The 11,438-nt window shown below is 38.3% G+C and overlaps 1 protein-coding gene and 1 long non-coding RNA gene across 4 annotated transcripts; both read left to right on the top strand.

Moving 5' to 3' along the window:
• Window positions 1–726: 726 nt before the first annotated feature.
• On the top strand, window positions 727–4,935 carry LOC116716404 (uncharacterized). Of its 3 annotated transcripts, none has more exons than XR_004338461.1 (3): window positions 727–840; window positions 4,097–4,309; window positions 4,385–4,935. XR_004338461.1 is itself a non-coding variant. In XM_032557247.1 (3 exons), the coding sequence occupies exons 1-2, from the start codon at window positions 889–891 to the stop codon at window positions 4,104–4,106; spliced, it is 1,572 nt and encodes a 523-aa protein (XP_032413138.1). In that variant the 5' UTR covers window positions 847–888; the 3' UTR covers window positions 4,107–4,309; window positions 4,385–4,935. The 3 variants fall into 3 exon arrangements, 1 of the variants encoding a protein (XP_032413138.1); XM_032557247.1 differs by lacking the exon at window positions 727–840 and adding an exon at window positions 847–2,450; XR_004338462.1 differs by lacking the exon at window positions 727–840 and adding an exon at window positions 3,874–4,004.
• A 59-nt stretch (window positions 4,936–4,994) lies between these two features.
• LOC116716403 (uncharacterized) lies at window positions 4,995–5,849 on the top strand. Its single transcript, XR_004338460.1, has 3 exons — window positions 4,995–5,432; window positions 5,534–5,702; window positions 5,783–5,849. It is a non-coding gene; the product is annotated as an uncharacterized LOC116716403 (long non-coding RNA).
• Window positions 5,850–11,438: the final 5,589 nt, after the last annotated feature.

Below are 11,438 nucleotides of genomic sequence, written 5' to 3'. Positions count from 1 at the left end.
CGTAGTTGTCTTTAATACCAAGAACATAGGACAAAAACAGAAGAGATTTAATCTTGACCACGTGCCGACGATCGAACCCAGGTATTCTGAAGGAGAAGTGCAGACAAGCACCAGTGTGCTATTTTCCTTCAACTCGAGTGAAAGATTCAGATCCAACTACTTGGCACATCTCCTGTACATTAGCACCTGACAGGATCCTGTTGGCATTAAAGTGAAGTGCAGCACAAATGTCCTTGTATTAATGACTGGTGTGAGGGCTGAAATTATAGATAAAACGGAAAAAAACTGGTGAAAAACAATAAGATTTGAAAATATAATAGCCCGAGAATTCCAAAACATCTAATTGTAACCCTCTTCATACAATGAGAACGTATCGTTGCCTCGGGGCTGGGGGGGTTGAGCGAGTGAGCATCGCTCCTTCACCCCGCCCCCCAAGACAGCGCTCCTTCCTCTGACGGGGGTGGGGCGCCGATTTATGTTTTCGCGTCCACCTGAAAAATGTGTGGTTGCGCAACTGTGTTTACCCTTATTAACTTCCTTAGAATTTCCACCCCTCCCACTTTCTTAAACGGGGTCTTTTGTGAAGTGCGCATGTTCCAAACGCAAGTTAACAGTGCTGAAAAAAATAATTAAAATATATTTCATTTTATTTTTATTACGAAATGAAATACATATTATTAAAAGTTAAAATAGCACAGCATATTGAAATAACCTATTAAATAAATAAATATATAAGAGATAAATCACGTTTCTGCCACTTCCGGAGCAGAAAACCGCTGCTCTCTGTCGTACTCAAAGGGAATAAGACACCTCTCAGGTTCTGCCCCGTGCCGTTTCCAGGTAAGGACCTGCTCCGATTAAACCCTAATTTACTAATCTACAAAGGAAATGTTTACTTGCAATTTCTGTGGCAATTTGGCTAAAACATTAAGACTTTATTTACTTCATTGTAAGCTACATCGAAATGAGCCGCGATGTTTATTTAAATGCGCTGCTGCTGGTTGCAAAGACACGTTCTTGCGTTATGAAGCGTTGAAGGCTCATTTTTATCGGAAACACAACACCTCTGGTCCTAGTAGCGTCGGAACGGTTGTTACCGACTTTAAATGCTCGTTGGCATTGTGTGACCACCAGTGTCAAACTACTAAGGCTCTAATAGCTCACTTGAAGCATCATATTGTGGAAGGGCGTGTTGTGAATTGTCCTTTCAGAGGATGCAAAAAAGTTTTTCATGTGAAGTCCTCGTTTACTGCCCACATTTCCCGGAAACACAGAGATCTTGCAGATAATATCCATGACTCATACAAATGTTCTGGTTCTCAGTCATTATCTGTTCACAATGATCCAGATAACATCGAGTCGCAAGGAAATGAGATTATTTTACAGACAGCTCCAAATGAAAGTGATAATGATATTACTGAGGATTTCAGTGATCTTTTTTTTAGAAATGTCTCTCTATTTTACTTGAAATTGCAAGGGCAGTTTCTATTACCAGCTTCAACCATCCAGAATATTGTTGAGGAGATACAAAATATACACGAGTTGGGCCAGACATACTGTTTGAGCAAACTTTGGTCACTGCTAAAAAATGAGACACCATTATCAGATGAAGACATCACCAACATTTGTGAGTCTGTCAAGGGATCTGATCTATTCTCTATATGCCATACTGGGCCGATGAGGACAGCACACTCAAGAGTGCAAACCTTCAAAAAAAACTTCAACTATGTTGAGCCTAAGAAAATATTTTTAGGAAGAGATGAAAACAGAACAGATAGGTTTGCCTACTATGTTCCTCTGAGGAAGACTTTGAAATGTTTGTTGGAGTCTGATCTGTGGAAGAAATCAAGGCAGCACACGTCTGAGTCTCCTTCAGACATTTTAAGTGACATTAATGATGGTCAGATATACAAATTCAACAACTTTTTTGTGGAGAATCCATCATGTCTCAAGCTAATACTGTACCAAGATGCATTTGAAGTGGTTAATCCTTTAGGCTCAGCAAAGACGAGACATAAGATATTAGCCGTGTATGTGTCTGTTGCCAACTTGCCACTTCATGTACGGTCTGACACAGACCACATGTCACTGGTTTTATTGTGCAAGGAAAAAGATTTCAAGGAATTTGGGCATTCTAAAGTTCTTTCTGAGTTACTAGAAGACCTGAGGCTGTTGGAGGAAAATGGGATTGTAATGGTTGATGAAACGGTAGTTAAAGGAACTGTATTTTGCATTGCTGGAGATAATCTAGGCTCACATTGCATTGGTGGGTTCTCTGAAAATTTCAGTCGCACACAGCATTTCTGCAGATACTGCTTAATAACCCGATCAGAATTTCAGGGTGAGGACCCAAATGTGTGTGGACCACTCCGCACTATTGACAGGTACAACTCTGCTCTTGATGAACTCCAGACAGCTGAGGAACCGGACGTAGAAGGTGTAAAGTTCAGGTCAATATTTAATTCTTTGAAATACTTTCATGTCTGTCTTCCAGGTTTACCTCCTTGTCTAGGTCATGACCTCTTTGAGGGAATTGTATCTTATGACCTGGCATTGTACCTGAAATATTTAATTAAGAAAAAGGGATGGTTCACTTACTCCACTTTGAACAGGCGCATTAAACAGTTCAAATATTGTGACTCTGATGCCTCCTCGAAGCCGTGTGAAGTCACTTATAACGCAGCAAAGCTCTCAGGACAGGCTACGCAGAACTGGAACCTTCTAAGGCTGTTGCCCCTCATTATTGGCGACAAAGTACAAGATACAGCAGATGATGTGTGGCAGTTGACTCTCCAGCTGAAAGATACTGTAGAGTTGATATGTGCTCAGAAAATTTCTTTGGCTCAGATTGCATATCTTGACGTTGTTATTCAAGAGTATTTGGAGACAAGAAAAGCGCTTTTCCCACAATGTAATCTAAAACCAAAGCACCATTATTTACGCCACTATCCAGCTCTGATTATAAAATTTGGACCCTTGATTAGACTATGGACAATGCGTTTTGAAAGTAAGCACAGTTATTTCAAGAGGTGTGCTAGACATTTGAAGAATTTCAAAAATCTCTGCCTCACCCTCTCTGAAAGACATCAGATGTTGCAGGCTTATGTTTCAGCAGGCCAAAGCGGTCAGACTATCTTACAGATTAAGTCTGGTTCTCCTTTTTACTCAACATTATACAGTAAATCAATTCAAGATGCAGTTAGGCAGTTTGACTTCACTGAGACCAACACAAATGTCTCATTTGAAATACTCTACAAGGGAACGTCTTACAAAAAAGGCCAATTTCTTGTAACAGGGAGCATGGAGGCAGTGGAGTTTGGTGAACTACAGCTTATATTGATAAATAATGAAACTGTCCATGTTCTGGTCTCGGTGTATATAGCAGAATTCCTTCCCGAGTATCACATGTACTCTGTTAGGAAAGATGATGAAAAGATGCAGTGTCTAAACATCTGTGACTTGATAGATTTCTATCCATTACCATCTTACATAAAGAATGGAAACAAAATGGTTCCACTGAAACACAGTGTGCTGTCACATTAAACCGGGGTTTTGAAAAGTTAAGTCCAGGACCCATTTGCAGCCTTTTGACTGTTTTTCTTTTCTTTTATCTTTTGCCAATGACGATAATCCCCTAATGAAACAGTTTTACTAATCCAGCATGACTGATGGAGTCTTTAGTTTTAATTAAGGCAAAATGAATGCAGAAAACATTAACTATTACCACAAAACATTGCCTACACATTTAAAAGTTTAAAGTATCAAAACTTTTTGCATTCTCTTGTGAGGACCACATGTATCCAGCAAGCCCTGCTGCACCCAGATTTACTTTGAATGAATTTATTCAATTTGGAGACCTTTAAAATGTCCATAGTGGATCACTTTTTCTCAGTTGAGTAAGAAAAACTGATTAGTTTTTCTTTTTAGCCTCTTTTTTTCTATCACTTTTTTTCTTTGGCCCTTCACTTCTTTCAACTTCAATATTTTGCACCTTAGGACAGAAGGTTTGGACACCGCCATACTAATGATGTTTTGGAAGAAGTCTTAGGTTGTTATTTTTGTGTTAACTGGAGTTCTTTAACTGTTTTGTTCTCAGATATGGATGATGACTCCCGAAGCCTCACACGCAGGGTTATTTATGAGGGGTTGGCAGATCTCCCAGTCTCAACTCTACAGACTTTGGAGGACACACTAGAATCTTTGGGGGTGGAGACCAATGAAGATTTTCAGTATATTAATGAAAATGATCTGAGATCTGTACTAACACCAATTCAAGCAAGGAAGTTACTGAAAGCTTCGAAACAAACCAGTAGGTACATTATTACAGAGATATAGCAGCCTATCTTTACCTTTTGTTCATTACTATATACCTTTTATCATATAGCACAGACCAGTGGAATTTCCAGTGAGCCATCTCTGTCGTTGTCATCTCCTTCTACAACCAGCACATCGTCTGCCTCTTCATTTTCTATACATTCCACGCCAGTAGATTGGGTTGACACTTTTCAAATTCCTTGGAACAGGTTTTCCAGAGAACTTGATTGAGTGTTTTGAGAATGAGGCAAGGCCGAAACCCCACCTTCGAAGAGAAATGATTCGGATTGTTGTTGCTTCAATGATGGAGGTGTGTGCTTCTCCTCGCAAGCAAGAAACCACAGAAGTGGCGAAAAAATTGATAGCAAAATATCCACTTTCACTCCAAGATATTATTGAAGGTGATATAGTGGGCCCAGGGTATTATTCACTCGTCAAGCAACTACAAAATCGTATAGAAAATTTGAGACGGGTTTCAAAACCAAAAATAAGGAAGCGTAAAAACATGTTAGATGAAGATGGCACAGTCCCACCAGAGCAAAATGCAGCTGTTCAGGACATTTACGGTTGTATAAAGTGGGACATGGAAGTCATGCCAATCCAGGAGACAGCAGAGACACAGAAAGAGAAAAAAGTCAAATTGAAAATGCTAGTGAAGAAAATAACTTAAATTCGACGAGATAAGAGATCTTATGCAGAGAACCTACTACACTCAAAGGAAAGAAATAAACCAGGGAAAAGACCTACAAATTATGGTGAAGGAGTGGCCCTTCCTGTTTCAGGAAATTGGTATGACGATCCACTTCCAGGAGCTTACTGGAGTAAATCTACTAGAGACTTTCCATAAAAATCTCGAAAAAAAGGGTAAAGACTTCTGGACTACTTAAGGACTGTCTCGGCCCACAAAATTAAACGAGTTCTTCAAACTGTCCGAAACCTGGATATTCTGAGAGGACAGGTCCAGGGCTGCTCTAAAGAGTTGAAAGATCTTGTCCTCCTCCTTCTGTCTCATTTCAATGACAAAGAGGAAACCCTCTTCCACTATGTAGATGAGACATGCCTAGCAGGAGAAGTAAAAGTGGACAACTTGCCTGTCACACCATGCTTGATTGTATGTGGTAAGTAAATATGAATATTCACTGAGTAATTTTAAGAAAGAAATATTACACTGGTTAAAGTTTGTATAAGACTAATTGTTTTCTGGAATATTTTTTGTCAGGAACCTCCTGTTATACTTCCAAGAATTTTATGCTTGGCATTGACGGCAATGTTGTGAATGACCAAATACCAACCTTCACATCCGCTATATGTCTAATGTTAGCAAGTTACTTTTGCTTCAACATTCATTATCCGACTCATCTGGCCTCCACACTTGATTTCATTCAGAGGTAATATTCTTTTGTTTTCCTTCCCTCATTTAGATGAAGTCATATTTCATTACAGTGGTTGATTTTCATGTATTGAATAGGTGCTTCCTAAACATCAATCCAGACCGGGGGACAAAAGTTGAAACCAAGAAGAATAAGAAGAACGTGGTCAGTGAACCCAAGGGTCCTTACCCTAATCTCTGAAATCGCAGATCATGAATGGAGAGGGACATATTAAAATGGACATAATAGTCCAGCAGAAATGTAATTCTGATTTCTTACACACCACTTATAGAGCAGAATACAAATTTCACTGCAAGAATATGGTTTGCAATCTGGATGGATAGAATTTACATTTAGTTTTTCATATTTCTTAGTTTTAGGATCTATTGAATTATTTTAACAGGCTTGCTGTATGTTTTGCGGTAATTATAAATGCCTGAATATGTAGACAAGTTCAAGACAACAGCTACTTTTGTTTCCATCATTGTGAGAGGCTGTTCCTTTAGTTCAGTAAAATGAGAGAAGAGTGACTTGTATTATTTATTTTAAAATTGTAGATTCATTTAATTTAGATGCTCCATTAATATCTCAGCCAGGACTGCAACTAATGATTCTTTTGGCTATCAATAAATATGACAATCATTGAAAACCCATACAAAATTGCACTGTAAGTCAGTAAATTTACGGGTACAAAAATTGTAAAATGCCAGCAGTTACTGACCAGAATATTCACAGCATTATACTCTGCCGTAGAAAATACATGGCAATTATCATAACTGAAATAAACATATATCCTAAATAATTGTGACAGTCACGAATGTAGAAAATACAGAAATATAGTGTAAAATATAAGTAATTGTAAAGTTCTTAAAAAAATTGTAATAATTGCCAGCAGTTAATTACCCTAAACTTAACAGTAGCAATCAGCCAAAATTACAAATTTTGCTGATGTTTAGATCTACAATGTAAAAGCGTAAACAAGACTGCAAAATAATTTTTTACAAAGAACAGAATGCTGGTGTGATATTTTGGGTTTCTTTTTAATAATGCCTTTATAATACACCAACCTGAAATCTCAGCAGTAGACCAGGCATCGATCTGGCGATCCACCGATTGCAAAGCAAACTCCTACAGCCAACGCCACCATCATTTATGAGAGCATTTGATCATTAACATTAAGAGAACTGTATGTTAGCCCCTCTTGCTTGAATGAAGCTGAAGTTGGTTTCCAATTGCTGCTTCCAATTTGGGAAATGGCTAAAGGGCAATTCCACCTAATTTTTCACTGCAATCAGCATCTTTAATTTACTCTAGCTAAAAAAAAACTACAACACCTAGACTCTTCAAATCTGGACTAGATTATTCTCAACTCATATCAGAATATTTAGAACCAAGTGTGGGATTTGTAAAACCTTTATCTGATTTGTGAAACTTCAATAAAGAACAATTCTAGTGTTATCCAAAATCATACAAGTTGTAAAGTCACCCATCATTGAAGTTTCACAAATCCCACACTTGGTTTTAAATATTGTGCTATTAGTAGAGAATAGTCTAGAGCAGGGGTCCCCAAACTTTTTCCTGCGAGGGCCACATAGCTGTTCCTTTCTCTGCTCGGGGGCCGGTCTTAGTTTTTGGAGAAAGATACCTTAGAAACTTATTGTCGGCGGGGGGGGGGGGGGGGGCTGTTCTGTCTTTGAAACTGTCGACGGGGGGGGGGGGGGGGGGGGGGGGGGGGGGGGGGGGGGGGGTTTTTTTTTTTTTTTTTTTTTTTTTTTTTTTTTTTTTTTTTTTTTTTTTTTTTTTTTTTTTTTTTTTTTTTTTTTTTTTTTTTTTTTTTTTTTTTTTTTTTTTTTTTTTTTTTTTTTTTTTTTTTTTTTTTTTTTTTTTTTTTTTTTTTTTTTTTTTTTTTTTTTTTTTTTTTTTTTTTTTTTTTTTTTTTTTTTATTTTTTTTTTTTTTTTTTTTTTTTTTTTTTTTTTTTTTTTTTTTTTTTTTTTTTTTTTTTTTTTTTTCTTTTTTTTTTTTTTTTTTTTTTTTTTTTTTTTTTTTTTTTTTTTTTGTTTGCTGACTACGACACATTCGCGGTCGCTTTTAGATAGATTTTTACCCAGAATGGAAATGGAAAAAACCGTGAGTGAAACGGTGACTGGGACTGACTAGTATATATTTGAGGGAAAGTTAGTTTAACATCTGCTCAAGAGCCCCCTGGTGGTTGAAGAGAAATCCACAAACCAGAAAATACAATATATGAAAAAAACACTGAATGCTCTCTGGTATGAGGAGGCGGGCCAGATCCGGCATTGCCAGACCAAATGACGCAGGCCGTAGTTTGGGGACCCCTGGTCTAGAGAGTTTTTCATTTTGTTATTGTGATAAATAGTAGGGTTTACAGTAAATGGAGACTGTTATTTGTCATGTAAACAAATAATTATCTAGTTTGCATTGCTGCTTGATCCTTCAGCATCAGCAGCAAGATTCTTTTAACTCTGTTCCTGTAGTGGTGTCCTGAACTCAACACAGTAAAGTCACTGTGCTAACTAAGGTTGCTAACTAGGGTGCTGAGAGCCCAGTAGGCCTGGTCCTTGTCAAGATGCTGCTACTGTCTTTGAAATCAAATTTCTGCTATTTTTGCACGTTCAGGAGGAGAAGGGCAACACATCACAGGTGAGTCCCTTTCACGGTTTCAACTGAAGTTAGCTAACTTTAACCAACTGACAAAGAAATGTGTAGTTTCTGAGCCATGCTGTTTATGTACATGCACTGCAGCTAGATATTTTTACTATATGGAACATTTAATCTTCACAGATGCAACACTTCCATTAATGTTTCTGTAGGAACGGCTGCATAGATTATATTTCTGGTCTACTTCAGACTACATGTGCTTAAAGTTATTGTTAATGGCAGAAGCAACTTTTTCCAAGTTTGGTTCAATAATTAATTTGAATTACTTTGAGTGTGAAATGTTCATGCATGCAAGTTAAATCTCTGAAGAACATGTTAGCTTTTGTTTCAATATTTGGTAATACTTAGAAGTATAAAGCTTGGCATCAGAGATATTATTTAATATTTTCCTTTGACCTCTTGACTCTCACACCCAAAATACTTGCACTAAAGTCACTGGGTCCATGACAGTTGAAGGATTTGAAGATAAGAGAATTTAAATATTAATATTTTACAGCTTTTCTCAGTTTGGGTGCATCTCTCAGAACAGAATTGAAATTCTTAAAACTACCTGTTCAATCTTCAAATTACTGTGTCACTTCTGCACATCAAAACAATTAGTTTTGCAAGTTTTGCTTTTGTACATCATGTAGCTGGTTATGTACACTTCTATGCTTTTATAATTGTAATTTGCTTTTATCGTCTTGATCAAAATATGTTAACCCTCCTGTTGTCCTCGGGTCAAAATGACCCGCCACTGTGTTAAACCCCCCCCCCCCCAAAAAATCCCCTAAATGTAATTTTTTTAACTTGAGATTTTAAGACTTTTCCTAGATTGGCCCAGACAATAGAAAAAGTTCAGTGTTGCTTTTATTCTCATTTCCATGTAAGCTGTACAAAAAAAGGTACAAAGATGGTCTTCAGGTCAAAATGACCCGTGAGGCAAATGGAGTTGAAATCAAGGTCACAGAGTTATTTACAAACCATAAAATGTTACAAAGTTTTAGTTGTGTCTCAGATCAATCAGTAGCAGAAGTGAGCAGAGAGTGGAAGGCCAATTTTCCGAGCCACAATGCCAGTCAAACTCTTTCACACCTACTCAAGACTGATGCGATTTGATGACCGTGAATCAAGACCAGCAAGACGTATGACAGACAAACTTGCAGCCATAAGAGAGGTATGGGACAAGTGGGTGGAGCGGTTGCCCTACCTCTACAATCCAGAGCCTGATGTAACAGTGGATGAGCAACTGGTTCCATTTAGAGGTAATCTGTTTTCATATTTGTAATAAAAGTGATTTTCACTATTGATTTCTTTGACTGTTTTCTGTGACACTGATACTAATCACTGATGCTAATGTCTTTTGTCCAAAGGTTGTTGTCCTTTCCGGCAGTATATGCCCAGCAAGCCAGCAAAATATGGGATCAAGTCATGGGTGGCTTCTGAATCAAGCTATGCTTGGAAAATGCAAGTCTATACTGGGAAGTCAACCAGTGGATGCCCAGAGAAGAACCAGGGGTTGCGAGTTGTGCTTGATGTGACAGAGGGACTGAGGGGTCACAATGTGACATGTGACAATTTCTTCAACTCTTATGAACTCGGACAGCAGCTCCTGAAGAGGAAGATCACCATGGTTGGTACAGTTCAAAAGAACAAGCCTGAGCTCCCACCTGCACTGCTTGGGTCAAAGGAGAGAGAGGTCTTCTCCTCAAAGTTTGCCTTCACACCCACCACCACTCTAGTTTCCTACCTCCCAAAGAAAAACAAGAATGTAGTTCTTCTGAGCACACTGCACAAAGACGGCGACATTAGTGACCGTGAGGACAGGAAGCCAATCATCATCCTGGAATAAAACCGAAACAAAGGAGGTGTGGACAACCTAGATAAGGTGATTGGAGCATATAGCTGCAGAAGAATGACTGCCCGCTGGCCCCTGGTCATCTTCCACAACATCATTGATGTGTCCTCCTACAATGCCTTTGTGATTTGGATAGAGATCAACCCAACCTGGATGTCTCATAAGCACAACAAGAAGAGGGTGTTCCTGGAGCAGCTAGGAAAGGCACTTGTAACTCCACTCATTGAAAGAAGGAAGCATGTCCCCCACACAGAAGCCTCAGCAGCAGTTGTGAAAGCTATTCAGAGTGCAGCAGCTCCTGATCAACCTGAGGATCCATCTACCACAGCCACTTCCTCAGCTAAGCCAAGTAAGAGGAAGAGATGTCAGTTCTGCCCTCAGACTGTAAAACACATACTGTGTGCTGCAGGTGTAAGAAATATATCTGCAAAGGCTGTGCACTTGCATACTGCCCTACATGTGCCAATTAGTTGAATGGGTTATGTTATTTTTCATATTTTTGTATTGTACATCCTCTTGTTCACTGGAGAAAAGTAAAAGAAAATTAGTCACTGTGATGAATAAAAATGCATTCGAAACTCATTTTGCACATTTTTTTTCTTAAGCTATAGAAATTCAAGTGGAGAGGGAAAAGTCAAGTATTCACACATTTTGTGGTGAGTGACAATATACAAGATAGAATTTGGTGTTTAAAATTCAATTAAGCTGCTTATATTGGGGGTTTATTGAAGACGGGTCATTTTGACCCGGAGGATAAAGGGTGTATACAGAAAATGAGGACAACAGGACAACAACGTGTCGTGTTGAATTCTCAACTTCCAAAATAAATAGCATCAGTTCATTGTGTAAGTCTTAACATGCATAAGTCTTAAAGTTGTCATAATGTGAATCATATATTAATTAATTTATATTCTATTATTTTCTAAATCTGTCCTGAATTGGTAAATTGCTCCCAAGTGAGTCCTGAGTTTCTCTAACAGGTCAGTGTATGAACCATTAGCTCAACCAACGATCAACCAGTTTTCTGAAACAGATTGGAGGTGCATCTTGTGAACCATCAGTTGGCAACATTATGCTCTATATAGTCAGAACACAACACAATGTTACATGTCTGAGAACTGATGAACAAGTATCTGGGCAGAGTGAACAGCCAGAGAGAAGAAGAGGAGTGAGGCTGAGGAGGAAATAGTTGGGAGGAAAGCAGAAGAAGAGTCAGAAGAGGCTGAGGACATCTGC

The sequence above is a fragment of the Xiphophorus hellerii genome, unplaced genomic scaffold (genome assembly GCF_003331165.1).
Source record: "Xiphophorus hellerii strain 12219 unplaced genomic scaffold, Xiphophorus_hellerii-4.1 PGA_scaffold_42__1_contigs__length_27664, whole genome shotgun sequence".
Classification (NCBI taxonomy): domain Eukaryota; kingdom Metazoa; phylum Chordata; class Actinopteri; order Cyprinodontiformes; family Poeciliidae; genus Xiphophorus; species Xiphophorus hellerii.
Note: the sequence above shows the minus strand (reverse complement) of the source record. Positions and strands in the feature narration are given on the sequence as shown.